This window comes from Vipera ursinii (assembly GCF_947247035.1).
Source record: "Vipera ursinii genome assembly, chromosome: 1".
In the NCBI taxonomy this organism is placed as follows: domain Eukaryota; kingdom Metazoa; phylum Chordata; class Lepidosauria; order Squamata; family Viperidae; genus Vipera; species Vipera ursinii.
In genome coordinates this window covers 290,187,332-290,204,524 of record NC_139512.1, presented here as the reverse complement: position 1 = coordinate 290,204,524, position 17,193 = coordinate 290,187,332, and the positions used below count along the sequence as shown (strand labels likewise).

At 36.5% G+C, this 17,193-nt stretch overlaps 1 protein-coding gene across 1 annotated transcript in view; it reads right to left on the bottom strand.

The window, feature by feature from the left end:
- Window positions 1–3,593: 3,593 nt before the first annotated feature.
- The window catches only part of KIF26B (kinesin family member 26B), a 334,140-nt gene continuing 320,540 nt past the window's right edge, over window positions 3,594–17,193 (bottom strand). The window contains exons 13-15 of the mRNA XM_083349906.1: window positions 8,727–8,926; window positions 6,937–7,087; window positions 3,594–3,821 (exon numbers count right to left, since the gene is read on the bottom strand). Coding sequence (XP_083206032.1) covers window positions 3,673–3,821; window positions 6,937–7,087; window positions 8,727–8,926 — 500 coding nt within the window. The 3' untranslated portion in view covers window positions 3,594–3,672. The remainder of the gene's footprint in view (window positions 3,822–6,936; window positions 7,088–8,726; window positions 8,927–17,193) is intronic.

Genomic DNA, 17,193 nt, shown 5'->3' with positions numbered 1-17,193 from the left:
GCCTTAAAACATTTCTCTTCCATCAGGCTGACCTGGACTGACAGGGATTTTTAAATAGAATATTTTTAATATTTTATCATTGGGGCTTGTTCGTTTAATCTTCTTTAACATTTGTATTATTGTGTTTTATTGTTGTTAGCCGCCCTGAGTCCTTCGGGAGATAGGGCGGCATATAAGTCCCAAAAATAAATAAATAATAAATAAATAAAGGAAAAATGATAGGAAAATAGGAAAGTGATGAAAAAGTTACAAAAAAAGCAAGACAGAGAAAAAAGAAAAAGATATGCAGGCAGTCCTCAACTTATAACAGTTTGTTTAGTGACCGTTTGAAGTTACAACAGCACTGGAAAAAAGTGACTTCTGACCATTCTTTTCGTATTCTACCATTTCCAATGATCATACCCATAAATCAAAAGTCCAGTGTTTCCCCCCCCCCAGTTTTCAGCAAAAGATCCATATAGGGATTCCAGTCATTAAGAAAAGTTTGTGTGTTCCCTTATCAAACAAGTCACCCCCTCCTCAAATTCTGCCTTCTTTGCCAACTCTTCCTCCACTAAGGGCTTACCAAAGTATTTCCATCTTTCTGCATTTAATCATCTTACTCTCTTCTTCCAACTTCTCTGAGGATCATTCTGCTCCTTAGAGAGATGGCCGTGCAGGACATAAGAAATAAAGCCAAAGGCACATGCAAATTAAAGCATGAGCTCTCTTAAACAGCAACTTTCTTTTTCCTGTAAATTTTTTTTACAGAGCCTCAATTAAATTTGGTAGGCTTATTAAAGACCAGTAAAATTTCTTTTACAATGTATTATTTGGGTATTCATAATGTCACTAAAAACCAAGTTATTCAACAGTGGCTACATCTGTCTATCCAAGCTTACTTGAAAACCCAATTGAATACATCGGACTTTAATTCTGAGTGAAATTAGTTAGGATTCCACTGCTCAGTTTTAGCCTGCAAGGTTCTAGTTTATTTAGAGCAGCGATCCCCAACCTTTTGGGCATCAGGGACTGGTTTTATGGAGAGAGTTTTTTCCGTGGACTGGAGGGGGTGTGGTTTCATGTGCTGTCTGCATCCCGTGGATGAGGCTTTGCTTGTTTACGTGGCTCGCTTTCTGGCATGCCGTAGACCGGTGCCAGTCCACGGACCAGGGATTGGGGACCCCTGATTTAGAGTATAGGATTGGTCTTCACAAATCTAACCATTTTTCCTTTTAATTCAGGCAACTGCATACAGCTTTGTGTATGAGCAGATCAATCTGTTCCACAGGCAATATGGAATTAACGTTTAATAAAGCAGAAGACAGTAAATTGTGATCTCATCATTTAATACTTCCAGGACTTTCATTTTATTCCTAACATTAGTTTATTTAAAAATAGAGGAAAGAAAATCTGAGTTCTTGTTATATTGTAGTAATAGCAAGGGTGAAGAGGCGTCTGTATTTGAATTTTAGCCTATGAAAAGTATAGCGAAAGGTATATTTTTGCATGAATATGCAGTCAACTGCTGCTACTTAAACCATGAGGTGAAATGCTCTGATCCAGATAGGACTTCACATGTCAGAAGCAATCTTTTCTGCCATATTTCTAAATAAATGGAGAATCCAGCATGCCAGGAGTTGGGTAAACAATTCCCCAAACACTGGTTTCCTTTATTTTAAAATCTCCCAGATTTAGAAAAATTCATATTTCCTTTCTAAGGACTATGGATTGAAGCCATGGGGTGTGCCAAAGTTATGCTTCTAAACATAAGAAGAACCCTATCAGATGAGATCAAAGCTCTACTTGTCTAACCTGCTATTTCTCCTGCTGCCCAGTCAGAGGTCTCCAAGAAGCCTACAAGCAGGATAGCAAGGCAAGAACACTCTCTATTGTACTGTGGCAATTTATATAACCTACATTAATGTTGATCAAGTACTTTTGTTCTTGACTTTTAATTCATTTGTAATTAACTTTTTTGTACATATTTTACTCTATTTGTGAATGTAGCACATATGAAGATGCATAAAATGAAGTGTTTTCTAACTATATGTAAGTCTGGGCTATCAGTCAAATGGTCTTTAACCTTAATAAAAACAATACAAAAAAATACCAAATTGAATTAGTTGACTTAGAGATAACAATGAAACAAACTCAAATGAGAGTTGTAATTTAACTAGATAACTATAACTTTATCCACCTTCATTCTGTATTTTACTTTTCATAATACAGTTCTGAATATCTTTTGTATTCTGACTCAGCTGGATAAATAACTTTAACCAATTCATCATTTCTGTTGTATGGATAAGCAAAGATCAGTACACAGATAGGTAGAGTTATGGGGACTGGTAGCACAGAATCAATCATTTTAATTCTAAACCAAATAGTTTTAGCCTTTCTATGGAAAGGTTATGAATACTTGCAGTTTATCGGTATTTTTATCTCATTAGACAAAAACTAGAATTATAAAGATTCCTTTATAACAACTTTACAAGGTTTTTTTTTCCTTTTCTTTCCTATTCAGCAAAAGTGTTCTGTTATTGGGACCATTGCTAATTGAGAACAAATTAGGTGTCTGTAAAGTTGGGGAAAAACATTAGGAGATGATGATAATACTTGTAAGCATGCAAAGGTTTCTGAGCTGGCTAAACAGATTTACCAATTAAATTCTTGTGCTCATAAAGATGACTGGAGTCACAAGTTAGCTCAACTTGTACTGAGGAAATACTTTGACTAGATTATCTTCCTTAGGTCCTCCCAATCCAACTCTGATGACTCTACGATTGCAATGCTAGCAAAAGTTAGTACTGTATATTCAGTTAAACAGTAATAAAATAGGAGTGTTGACTGAATACGCATAACAATGTATTTATTTCAGGGCCCCAAAGGAGAACATATTACAAAACCATGTGATACCCCATTTTTTAGTGCCAACTGAAATCTTATCATGTAAGAAAATCCACATTTTTGTTTTTACTAAGAGCTGGAAAACCTACTTTCCTCTATTACATCATAAATCTGTGGGATTAATCTAGAAGTTTCAACTTGTTTTTTCTTTGAGTGGTCTTACTCTGCTCTTGAACAACCAAAGACAGTTAACATTTATTTATATGCTGTATCAGATAAGAGATATCTCTACAAACACAAGTTACGTAGAAACAGCAAGTCAGAAATAGAATAAAACACCAAGTGAAAATAACAAGCTGTAAATACATTTCAAAAAATGTGATTTGATTTTTTTGTCTTTTTTTTGTCAACTAGCACCATCTGTACAAGATGTACGAACATAAATGTTTGGATAATAAAGATTTGCAAGGCACTTCAGACAGTTTTCCCATGTATTTTTACTCTACTGGGGCTCTCAACAGCTCCCTACACCTGCTTCTTCCTCCCTCTTCAGTTATTGATGGGCTGGGGGCTGGGGGGTAAATCACTTCTGCAGCGGTTCCTATGTACAAACATATCTTTAAGATTTCTCAAAGTGCTCTTTCAGGCTTGAAGAATCCACATCCTTATTTTCAATGTCTTTGATTTCCAACATATATTCGGCATAATTAAAAAAAATCCATCTTCTCACACATAGTCAAAACGTGACACCAACCTTCATCCTCATTCTGGGTCTTTGGGATATAAGTTCAAAAAGAAGGAAAGGGGTGTCTGGCAGTAGTCCAAAATATTATTGAGGTTAATTCTTCATCGACGTCTGGAAGAGATGTCAAAGCAGGTGATCATCATGAGGTGGGCCTTGCAATAATTGACACGATTCTCTAACCTCTCAGTCACACATTCAAGAGCCTCCAAGTACTCCAGGGAATCCGAATCAAAAACATGTTCCAGATCAACTGTAAGAAAGGAAAGAAAAACTGGTGGAGAAACAAGACTAACCCAATTACTGTCAGAGAGGGAAATGCAAGCTCTATCTTGCAATCTGAATGATTTATATTCATATATGGATCTACAACAGTCAACATTCAATGAATGTACTCAACATTCATGAATATAAGAATCTATTCAGTGCTACTATTCAAAAGGCATACAAAAATAGCAAAATTAATGTTAGTATTTGCATAAGGCAACTTTGAAAACCACTGAATTATCATCACTTGTTTTTCTAATTTTCACTGGCTGGGCTGAAAACAGCTATACCTGGTAAAGTAAAATCATTCCATAAAAAAAGAAAAAAAAATATGGCCTTTTCAGGTTGTTTACTTAGAATCAGCGTTCACGCATTAGCATTGCCATCACCAGATGTTTTCAGTCACTCATCTCTAACCTGGTTTCCTCTAAATGGCACTTGAAATTGAATACATGTGGAAGAAAACAGGCTGAAGAAGGCTATCAAAACTGTTATCCTCAGTTTGTGGAGTAGAAAAGTTGTGGAAGTTAAAAAACAGAAAGTGTCATTTGTAGTCAAAGGCACAATCTATATATGATTCAAAGAAGCAATACATTTAAAACAATAGTTATATTCATGTTTTCTTTTCATCTGTACTGTATATATTAAATCTCTATGCTACATTTTATCTGGAAGCATAAGGCAGCAGATACAGCACAGCTTTCTACTGTTCACAAAATAGCTAGATTGATGAATGATTCCTTATTAAATGAGAGGGAAGAATTAAGTGAGGTGCCACAAAGTTTAGTTCTGAGCTCCCTAATTATCAACAATTGTATTAATGGATTAAGAGGCAAATGGAAAGCTGTCAAATTTGTGGATGACATAAAATTGGATGGATTTGCTAATAATTTTAGAAAACAGAAATAAAATTAAAAATGATCTGGAGGGGCTAATGACCTGAGCTGAAGGTAACCGAATGCAATTTAATTGAGTGAAATGCAAAGTTCTTCACTTAGGAAACAAAAGATCTAATGCTTAAGGAATCAGACTAGAAACCAGAAGGCTGTGAGTTTTACTCCTCTTTAGGCATGAAAGTTGGTTTGGTGAATTTGGACTGGTCACTGTCTCTCAGTCTCCCAGGGTTGTTAGTGTGGACAAAATAGAGGAAGGAATATTAGGTATGTTTGCTGCCTTGGATTACTTATAAAATAATAATACAGGTGGGATAAAAATAAATATATAAAAATAAATAAATACTGGTTGGATGACTGCAGACAGTCATTCATGCCCTAGTCATCTCACAGCTCAACCATTGTAATGTGCTGCATGTGGAGCTACACTTGAAAATCACTTGAAAGTTTTCAATGGTCTAAAGTGCAGGGACTGAGCTACACTGTTTGCCAGTATAATGCCAGGTATGATTCACAGTTCTGGTTATTTCCTATAAAGTCCTATGTGGCCTAGGGACAAGTTATTTGAGGGACTGCCTACTTCCTATTGCTTTTGCCTAATCAATGTGGGCCAACAAAGTTGGCATGCTCCAAGGTCCCTTTTATTAAACAGTGTCATATTTTGGGACCCAGGAAACATGCCTTCTCCTTCTGGAACATGTCCTCTGGAATGAGGTCCCCGCAAGATCAGGGTAGCTCCCATCCTGTTGGCATTCTGGAAAGTGACTGGAGTATCTTGTGGATAGATTTTGAATATGGTTTTCTCATGAGTGGCTGGATTTCCATCTTATGCATTCATTTGTATTTTGCTATTTTGTTTTTATCCTGTTTTCCTATATTGTTACATTTGCTATGCTGCTTTGCTTTATTTGCTGTATTGTGAAGTGTTCAGAGCCTGGGAATTGGGCAATGCCAAAATCATCATCATCATCACACCACCCAACCCTTTGTAATATTTGTGAAAAATATATTGGAATAATAGTTGATTATCAACTGAATATTAGTTAATGGTGAGTTCTGGATGCAAAAAATCCAAATGTAATTTTAGGATTGATTAGGTAACATCATTGACACAATGAACATTAATTTGGGAGATGGTGGAGGACAGGGCGGGGGGGGGCTGGCATTCTATGGTCCATGAGGTCATGAAGAGTCACACATGACTTAGTGACTGAACAACAACAATTTTAGAATTCATCAATGTATATACAGTTTTCAAACTTTAGGAAAATTTTATTTTACTTTTTGTTAAATTTAAAATGTAATAGTTCCCCTTTATTTTGCTTCAATTCACCCCACTTGAAGTACTATGCCTAATTCTAGTTATTACACTTCAGGAGAGATTTGGGAAATCTGGAAAAACTTCTGAAAAAGACTATGAAGATGATAAGGAGACTAGAAACTAAGTTCTATGAAGATTGAAAATGCTGAGTATAATGGCACACTTATTCCAGTATGTAGAACATAAATAAATGGATTTAAGTTATTGGAAGGCAGATTCCAACTCAATGTTTTGTTTTGTTTTAAAATCTAACAAATAAAAGCAGTTTAGAGTGGAACCAATTACTTGGAAAGGTTCCAGGCTTCCCTTTCATAGTTACATTCATGCAGAGATGAGATACTTCTCTGTCAACAATACTAACATTCAGTTTCCTATGCTAAACAAGAGGTTGGACTCAATAGCTGAAGTGGCCATTTCCAACTCTATGGTCTATATTCTTTCCTGACTATATATAAAGAATCAGATTAATTTCTGATTAATAAGACATTTTGAGCAATGGTCAAATTTGCCTTATAGTATTATTTAACAGCGGGAGAACAGACGTATTATATAACTTGCATGTCTGAGTGAATTGAGGGGAGAAGAGGAAAAGAAATCTCATTTTCAGAAGCTGTGGAGTGAGACACCTATGTGTTAATCTGGTGACGGCAATATTTCTCACTCCTCTGATTCAGCTTTTGAACAAATACGCCCACTTGCTTCCAATGTCAGAGTTTAATGGAAATTATGTGGGAAACCATAACAAAATCGTAGACAATCCAAACCTGCTTGAGGTCAAATGTAATTTCAAGATTGAAATTTTACTTGCTTTAGAAGAGTGGTGGCTAAGCTGAAATTCCAGTAAAATTTCTTGGCAATGAACTTAACTGAGAGGCATAAAACCTTACATTCACTGAGCCATTTATTGGGATCCAACATCAGATACTGTTTGGTCACTTCCAGCTCTCTCATTAACCACTCATACTTGGCCTTGACCTCTGCAATTTGCTGCTGCCGATGCTCCAAGATTTTTAGCTTAGCATTGTAGCAAATCACCTCCTACCCAGTAAGACATATGAGAAGAAAGGGGGGAAAAAAGGAAAAGATAAAGATGAGACAAAAACATTTCTCCAGTACAATTATTTCTCATTTGGCAGGAATCAGAAAGACAACTAAGTTAAATAATGGAGAAACAGTTACACAAATAAACCTTGGACATTTAAGGGATGGTGAGTAATAACGTTATTGTAAGCTGATACCATATGAAATCTAAATGTCCTCCCAAATGGAAACAATTTTTTAAATTTATTTTATTTCATTGTATTTTCATGTTTATTTCACATCCTAAAACAATTACATTATGGAAAGAAGAAGGCTCGTTATCAATGTTACAATTGTAAGAGTGAAAGCAGAAGTTAAGATGAAATGTATTATTCTCACTTCTGTAGTTTCTGGGAGGGGGCATTGTAAGAGAAAATTACTGGGGAAAAGACTCAATTTAGACCTGAATGGATCTGAAACTAGGAGTGAGTCACTAGAGCAAAGAATAGTCTTTCTGGACTACTCACCATAAATAATTCACTACCTTTGACAAGTGATCAGGACTATGGATTTGTCACCATACCATCAGCTATAGATTTTGAAATTTTATAGGTGCATTGCAAATCTTTGATTTTAAGAATTAGAAAACAAAACCTTTAGCCTTCAATTTACATTACATAGTTGGCATTCTTCAGGGACATATTTAGTCTAAAAGAGATGGTATACTGAAAGCTTTTGAACCAGGGTTTCCTCCAACATAGATACAAAGCTCTCTTCCCTAGCAAGACTTTCACTGAAGACAGCAACTCTGTGTATCCATCATTCTTATTCTGATAAATATAAATCTGATTCAGTGGACCTTGTTTCTTTGTGTTTATAGAAGTGAAAATGGACTTGTGGATCAAATGGGGTGTGTGAGTACAGGTAGTCCTTGACTTATGAGCATTCATTTAACAACTGTTCAAAGTTATGATGGTCCTGAAAAAAGTAATTTAAATACTGGTCCTCACTGCAGCATCCCCCATGGTCACATGATCAAAAATTGGGCTCTTGGAAACCGGCATGTTTGTAGTGTCTGGGGTCTTGTGATTGCCATTTGTGACCTTTGCAATGGGCTTCCGACAAGCAAAATCAATAGGGGAAACTGGATTCACGTAACTACTGCAAGAAAAAAAGTCATAAATACAACAATCGCATCACTTAGTGTCAGAGGTTCCAGTTCCAATCATGATCATAAGTTGACAGCTACCTGTATAGTTGCTGAGGCAAAGTCAACAGTATTATTTCTTGCAGCGTACTACCATTTATTTGTTTATTTTTTTAAAAAATGTTTCTTGCAAGAGGGATATTTGGTATTTTCTGACTGGATTTGACTGCAAAGGTTACATAAATATAAATAAGTATCAACACCGTTTCCAGAAAGCTTCTTGTACAGCAAAACATTATCGTTCTTAGCAGAATCCCCAAATCTCTTTTAGGAATTGTTTTTTATTGAGTATTGTGGGTTCTATTTGAATTTAGGCAGGGATCATGCCTACTTTACTGGATGTATTTTAAAGAGTGATTTGCAAATGTAGCTAAAAGCTTCGACAAATAAAAATACAGCAATATAAAACCAATATCTGTGTTTGTTAAAAAAATATTAGTATGGCCTCACATTGTTATCCCCCATGCGCCGTCGCTGGAGCCGTTCCACATCATCAATTTCATAGACTTTGATTTCAAAGGGCTCTCCCATCCCTCTCTGGGCACTTCGCAGGGGTCCATCCACCCATCGTATGGCTGGGCTGGTAGGCTTCCTTATAGGAGATGTAGTGTCAAGTGACAAAGCTGGAATGAGTCTCCGTCTCTGAGAGCCTAAACATTGTTAAGTTGTAAAGTGTTGTTATCAATGGACAAACCTCTAATACTGTTGTATTATACCCATTCCTAACAATAATTTAATATAAGATGACAAATATACAAGCACTTGCATATAAACATTGTAACATGACATTTCTCTCTTACAAAGTGCAGGTAATGCAACAACAAAGGAGTGCAAAACCTCATATGCAGGCTTTATTTAAAGGATAATTGAGAGCAAGGAACCATTGCAGATAACTTTTGTTTGCAAAATGATTGTTCATTTCAGAACACTACAGATGAGATTAAATTCCATTTCACTCAATCTCTATTTGAAATATCCAGGAAATCAAGAAATGGGTAGTTTTTTTTATCTCCTGTTTATTCTATGCAAAAGGAAAAAAAATCAGTTACAAATCATGTAGTTCTTATTTATTAAACCAAGCTCATTTTACATATATATTCACATAATGTTATAAAATAAAATCATTAATATTTAAGTGAACTTACTTAAAAATGGGGAAGGGAAATATACAGAGCTCAATTTTCTAAGTAGTTCTCCAGATGAACTCTTAGTAGTAAAATACTTGCCGCTCAGATTTAGAAAAGTGACTTCTTCTGACTATTGTATAATTAGTAGAGATTGAGCTTCCTTCCAGTGTTGCAGTAAGCAATTCTTTGCAACTCTAAAAATATGTGATGTGTATTTCCATTCTACTCCTCATAGTTTTCAACCATTCATATATAATTTAAAAGCTAAGCATGAAAAAAGAATATTTCAGAATCAAGTGAATATAAAAATTAACTTCTAGTCAGCAGCTGACCAGCGTTGTCTGATCTTGGAAAAAAGGAGCAAGGCCAGACCTAGTGACTTTGATGGCAGGCTACCAAGAAGTACCAAGAATATAGATTAAACTTGCAACATGAAAAAATATCCCCGGAAAAGTAGTGGAAACCCACTTTTTTTTTCTCAACACCCCCTCCCCAATGGATCTGTCCATGAAGCTGCTAAGAAAAAAAGTTTGAGTCAAAAAAGACTACTTTTAGTAAGAGAATCTGGACACTATGTGGGGGCACGAAGGGAGGCTCAGCCAATCTCAATGTATACATGGTTGTACTTTGACAATAAAGGTTCATTCATTCATGTTGAACCAATGATGCATTTTGAGCAGCACATCTCCAACAATGAATACAGAGCATCAATTGTTTCTTTAAAAGTTCCACAGGTTTCCAATACATATGAAATAACTGTTGAAAATCTATTATAATTCAACCCTATGGGAAACTGTAAAAATACCTGTGCTATTGTGGTTAACATTGCAATCTACAAGCATTCCTCAACCTGGTGTCCTTCAAATGTTAATTACAATTACTAGAATTCTTACAGGAAATATTTCACATCACACTCAGAAGAGTTCCAAATACACAGAATATAAGCATGTACAGCACAGGTGTCAAACTTGCTGCATCATGTGAGGTGTCACGACGTATCGTGACTTTTTTCACATTGCTAGAGCTGAGGTGGATGTGTGGCCTCCGCCTGATGCAACCAGTCAACAGCCCGGCAGTTTGACACCCCCAATGTACAGTGTAAATCTTCTCCCATGTAACAGATTTAAATGATTTATCTCATAAAGGTAAAGGTAAAGGTTCCCCCGCACATGCGTGCTAGTCGTTTCCAACTCTAGGGGCCGGTGCTCATCTCCGTTTCAAAGCCGAAGAGCCAGCGCTTGTCCGAGGACGTCTCCGTGGTCATGTGGCTGGCATGACTAGACGCCAAAGGCGCACGGAACGCTGTTACCTTCCCACCGTAGTGGTCCCTATTTTTCTACTTGCATTTTTACGTGCTTTCGAACTGCTAGGTTGGCAGAAGGATTTATCTCATAGTCCTCACTAAAACGTTTGGTGCCAAATATACTTTAAGAAGGGGAAAGGTGAATGCAACAATCTCAATAAAATAATACATACTCCAGTGTTACATTTTTATTCTTCGCAATAAAGCCAATAAATGAGAAAAAAATAAAAAGTGGGGAAAATTAGTAACATCCTGCATTTGGCCAATTCAAAACGCAAGCATAGACCAAATAAAAATCTAACAATGAGCAACTTAAAGATGGTTTGATCCAGCCATGATGACAGATAAGTTAATGTCCCTAACACAACTGGAATCTTCAAAGATTACTGTGCATGGAGCAATTATTCCCCACATTTGAATCTGAATTTTTTTTCTACTTTTGGAAGCCTTTCCTGCTTCAAAGAGAAATCAGGCTTTCTCAGATAAGGAACCCGATGAGTTTGAGTTTGGTTGGAGCATGACAAAATAAAATTGAAGACCAGGTATAATGCTACACCAGAATAGTTTTTGAAAAAGAGTGAAGTTATGATTATAATTTTAGCCCTGCAGTTTGTAGATCACACTAGCAGATCATTGAAGAAGAAAAAAAGTTTGTTTCAAAATTACACTGCTGTTTTGACAAGGGCATTGTGACACAAAAAGTTTCAGGTACGGCATGAATTGAGAAAAGTCTAATCTCTAATACTCTAAGCGACAGAGAAAAAAAAAAAGAAGGAAATTAGTTTGTCTTCTTATCTTAGGGCAGGGGGTAGGCAACCTTGGCTCTTTTATGACTCGTGAACTTCAACTCCCAGAATTCCTGAACCAGCCATGCTGGCTCAGGAATTCTGGGAGTTGAAGTCCACGAGTCATAAAAGAGCCAAGGTTACCTACCCCTGCTCTAGCTGAAGACTATTGCAGTCGCAGTCTGAAGAGAGATTAAGATAATTTGACCAGGGGAGGCTGAACCAGACTTTAAATTGTATATATTGGTTGTTAAAAGTTAGTCTTATACCAGTGAAAAAGAGAACACTGTAAGCACACATATTATTTTTTAATTCAAAATAATTTAGCAGAGTTGCAGAATATGCTCACTTAATTTAAGCATAAATTTCTACCAAGCGCTGCCAATTTACCATGCAATTCTGGAAAAAAAACCTATTTGAAATCAGTTGACTAAATCTGTTCTTTATCCCTGCATGTATATAAACAAGCTCATACTGTATATGCATGCAATGCCAAGTAATCATGTTATAGACAATTTAAGAATACTTGGGAAAACAGCCTATAATAGATAAGAACACCTTGTTCTTGTCAAGGTTTTTTTTGCTTTTTGTGGAGAGGAGTTTATGTCCGTTTTCTGCTACAAATTGAAGAACAGCTCAAACTGAAATAAAATAAATGTTTCCTCCAGAAGAGAACAATAGATAGAATGGTAGTTAAGTACAGGAAGATTATTCTGCTTCATCATTCATCCATTTCAGAATTTTAACAGCTGTAATAAAATTCTGTTCTATTTTCTTCAAAGCCAATCAACTACCTTTGTGAACTCTGCTGAGCGGAATCCTGTGTATATATATTTGGGTTCCACCTTTTGAACCACATTTGCAAATATTTATTCCTGTGGCTGAAGGCAAAGAGTAACAATTGTGGGAAGCTAAGAAACCATTCCCAACTTCTTATAGTGATAGTGATCTGAAACTCAATCCATTTTAAGTAAGTTGGTTAACAAGCTGATTAGTTAGACACTATGCATACAGTGAGATTTACGGGAAATCTGCTGCTTCAGAATTTCTCTGCTTAGAAACGATTAAAAGGAGCTAAGCCCTTTTAAACTCAGTAGGGCTTACTTCTAAGTAGACAAAACTCTCATGGCTTATCTATTTTGCTTAAGATGGATCGTTAATATTATTACTCCATGGTAATTCAGAATCAGAATCCACAGAAATTCACAATAATACAAAAAAGAGATTTTCTGCATAATTCAAGAAGTGTCCAATTGAACACGTACTGTACATATAAAGAGGCTGAACTGGGATAAAACTACACTACCTTTATTACACCAAACGAGTCTGAAGAATATATAAAGTGATCTAGGAAGGTTTGCAAAGAGTGTAATGCACTGATAGACAGAACACCAGAAGATGTGAGAAGGTTCTCATCCATCAGTGTGTCTATTCATAAAATAATATGAGCCATACCAGACAGTTCTACTGCTACTCTAACAATATAAAAAGGGGCCTGTTTGTTTTCAGCTTCCAAAGTTATATAGCTCCAGTGGGCAAATTGCCCATGAGGAAATTTCATTTAGTGGCCTAACTTGATTGACTGTAATTTCTACCACCTGTTTCTGAGAGGATCAAGTAATTCCTTTAGGTGATCTCTTTTGGTCAAAGTCTAGCCGAGCAAGAAATGTAACAATAAATAATGTGATCATTGCAATGCAGCTGTAGGACCATAACTAGAAGCCTGTTACATGGATTAAATATCATGTAGTAAAAGGAGAAGAGGAACATAGTTAAATCTGCACTGGTGTGGAAGTTTACAATTTGCCTCTTTCCATACCATGCAGAAATACTGCATAGCAAATCTAATATAGCATGTGTGTATTTTCATGTTAGAAAATTCAAGAATTCAGAAATACATATTTTTCTCTTAGGACAAAACGACATGTATTGAAAAACAGAAGGTTCAGGTTACTTTGAACTCTTGTATCTTTTACCTGCCCTGTATGTAATTCGTCTACAAAGAGTGAAGCACCTTTGGAATGTTTATAGTTGTATTGATGAACTGTTGAATATTTGTTTCAAAGTGTCGATATATTTTTACTTCAAATAGGGATTTTAAATTCCTATGTGTTCAGCAGACAAATGATACATAGCTGCCTTTGGCTTATCTTGGAAAGCTTAAGCAGGGGGCAACTGTCCGTACTTGAATTGGAGACCACTAGGAAATCCCAAGCTCGTTGGAAAGACACCCCCCCACCTCCCCCAAAAACTCTTTGAGTAATATCTCAGAAGAAGAGAGGGGCAAACTGTTGTCACACTGTTGTCAGGCAAACTGTGTTTCATGTCATCTGCATGAATTAAATACGGCATAATATCAGCACCGGTAGAAGGACAGAGCTGCTGCCTCCCAACAGTGTTGTTGCCTTCCAACAGTGTTAGAACTTTATTCCATTTTTTCTCCTGTGACTTCATGAGTTACTGAGGAACCAGTATGAAAAGGATGCTGAGTCTTGAACCTGATATGTTATGGCTGGCATATGTTATGGCTGTGGCTGTGGCTCAACCAGGGTAGCAACATCTGATGAATATACTAATAAAGAAATAATACAAAATAAACATGGATTTGAATAAGGATGGCTATTTTTTAATGAATCAGTGATAATATTGATATATATAATTCCTTTATTATGAAAGCACTTAGCATGGTAAAAATATACGGTTTGAGTCTGAGTAACAGCATTAGTCCTTTCACTAGGTTGAATTCTGAGTAAAACCCAGAGAATCATCCAACACAGTAATCAACATTTTCATTTCAATTGATTTGCCAAGGGCAAATTTTTTATTTGTGCTAGTTAGTCCATTCAGCCAGGCACATCTCTCTTGCAACTGCTCTGCCTGCCTTCATTAATTTTAAGGCCTGTAAATGAGCCCTACTGTCAGGAGGCAGCCCTTTGCTGAACATGGCAGATTGACAAGTAATTTGGGCGAAGTCCCAGAGAAGGCGGTGGTAACAGCAGGCAGTGCCCAGTACTCCAGCCTCCCAACAGTGGTTCTTTTCCCCAAACATTTCTCTTCAGTGAAGCTGGATTTCAACTCGTGATTGCTCTGCCAGCTGTCTGATGTTTATGTATCCAGAAATCAGTTTGAGCTGATGATTGGCCTAAGCACGCTAAATGTTTTCCTTTAGTGAATTAATAATAATCTTTTTTTCTTGTCCTCCAAAAGATGAAGCAATTCTGACATGCTAGTCATAATTGTGTTCCTTTAAGTAAACCGAAGCAAGTCAAGTCATTGAATTTTGCTTTAAATGGTCAAGCACTGCCCAACTCAACCAAGTTATATCCCATGTAACTTTCCACCACATTACTCCATTGTAACTTTCTCTATTAAACTTGACTGTATTCGTGAGGTTAAAAAACATGGTAGTTAAATGTGTAAAAAGGATTCATCTTTTCAAAACTCTGTGTGTGTGTGTGTGTGTGTGTGTGAGAGAGAGAGAGAGAGAGAGAGAGAGAGAGAGAGAGAGAGAGAGAGAGAGAGAGAGAGAGAGAGAGAGAGAGAGAGAGAACAATACTCCAAGCACAAAGACATGTTTGGATCTCATTTTACCATCTCTGCATCCTGTTCAGCTTTCAAGTTTAAAAAGGTCCCTAAGCACACCGATGTAACATGGCCTTCTATACTATGAATTTCACTAGAAATGTAAACCTATCCCCCTGTATTATGAATTACCACCTCAACTGCCATTGTCATTAGTTGTGATGAAGGAACAGCTTGATGCTGTTTGGTTCAAGAGGATCTTGGTTTTAAAACCAAATACCACATGTTGTCCTGTGCAAAGCCAGTCATCATTCTTTTGCTTTTGACTCATCTTAAACAGGAGTGAAATTCAATTTTTTTTAGAGCTGAGAAGAAATTACATACTTGATTGGTTCAGCATTTGTATTTTTGCATCATCTGTCAAGACTTGGGAACTTAATACTCTGCATAACATATTTCTTAACTCATTATCCTATAGATCTTTTGGATTGCAACTTATTAATTCTAGGTTAGAAATTTTACAGATTCAGTTATAAAATTCTCAGAAGAGAAAATATTTCCTATCCTGTGGATACCTGAGTTTTTGAACATATTGTATTATTGCTTTTCTGATATCCAAAATCACAAACCTGTGAAATAAATCATCAAAAAAAGAACAAAGAGGAAAACACATACAGTCATGTTTTTTTTAAAAAAAAGGTCTTTCCTCTTAAATAACTAACAATCCTGATTTTCAGAGAGCAATCAAAGAACTTTTTACACCATTACAAGTGGAGCTGGCGAGTAAATCAGTTCCTCGTAATTCCCCTCTGGATAAGAACTTGAGACTGCCCACAAGTGCTCCAGTTAGTTGCTTCTTGTGAGGAGATTGCACACAGCAGTCTCTGTGAGAGAATCCCATCTTCCCTCAAACCATAATTGGTAATTTCCCAGTCTAGTCATCAGCCTTGGATCCTCCCAACTGAAGACTAACCAGGTACAACCCTGCTTAGATTTTTGAGGTAAGTTTGGATGGCTAAATGTATTTAGTTCAATAGATTGTTCCCATTGTCTCCTGCATGGTATATTATATAGACTAAATGTGTTTAGTAGTCACAGTGTGCAGCATAGGCAGGAAAGTTAAAAGTGTTGCTTGAAGAGAAAATGTGGCTGGAACCCAGAAGGGCACATAGCAGTGGTGGGATTCAGCCGGTATGCACCACTTTAGCAGAAACAGTAGCTAATTTTTTGTTGCCCAGGCCCAGAATAGACTTCCGTAAGTGGCATCCACACAGAGAACTGGTTGTTCACATATTTGAATCCCACCACTGGCACATAGTATAATTTAATTGCACTCCTGCACCCTCTCCTGCATTTCAGAACCCATTTCAGCTTCAATCAGTTTATGAACACAGTTTTTTTGTTAAGATTTGTTAAAAACAACAACAAAATAGGTCATGTTTAACCATACTACTCCAACTGGAAAACTCAGAACTGGAGTCTCTCTGAAAGCAGATATTCCATATAAACGTTTGTATGCTTCTGTAGCAATGATCTTGAGCTACTTTTGAGTTTCTCAATTTCATTGGATAATCACCCCAATGAAACAACCAATCAACCAACCAGCAGGCAGGTCTGAATGACTCTATGGCGCTTTCCCTTTCTGTAATAAGCTGTTTTCTAGACTGGACATAAAAATCCAGGTCTTAAAATATCTAGCACTCCTCTTTTCTGTACTGCCTTGCACTAAATTAGTTTTATCATCAATAATGAATTATTATTGAGGCAAACCAAGTCATTTGATCAGCCTGTAAAAATTGGACACGAGTGCCTAATTTATAAAAAGAAAAGAACATCTATGAGAGGAAGGAGATAATGACATTTCTGCAGAGTTTTTGAAAGCTGTTTCAAATTACGTTTACTGGATGCTCAGGTGCTTGCAAAGAGTTGGAAATATCTTGAGGGACAGGAATTGGAATCCAATAAGTAACATATTGGAAAAATCCAAAGCATTTGTGATGATTGTTAAGAGCTTGAGTGATACCTCGATACGTGTGAAAAACTTAATTATAGGTCTGCTTCAGTTACGGTTTTACCACTTTTTTGTCCCAAAGTTTATGTTTAACAATGACATAACTGAAAACAGAATATGCAGAATAAGCAAGTGTACTGTTTGTAAAAAGGCTTATATCAGTTTATAT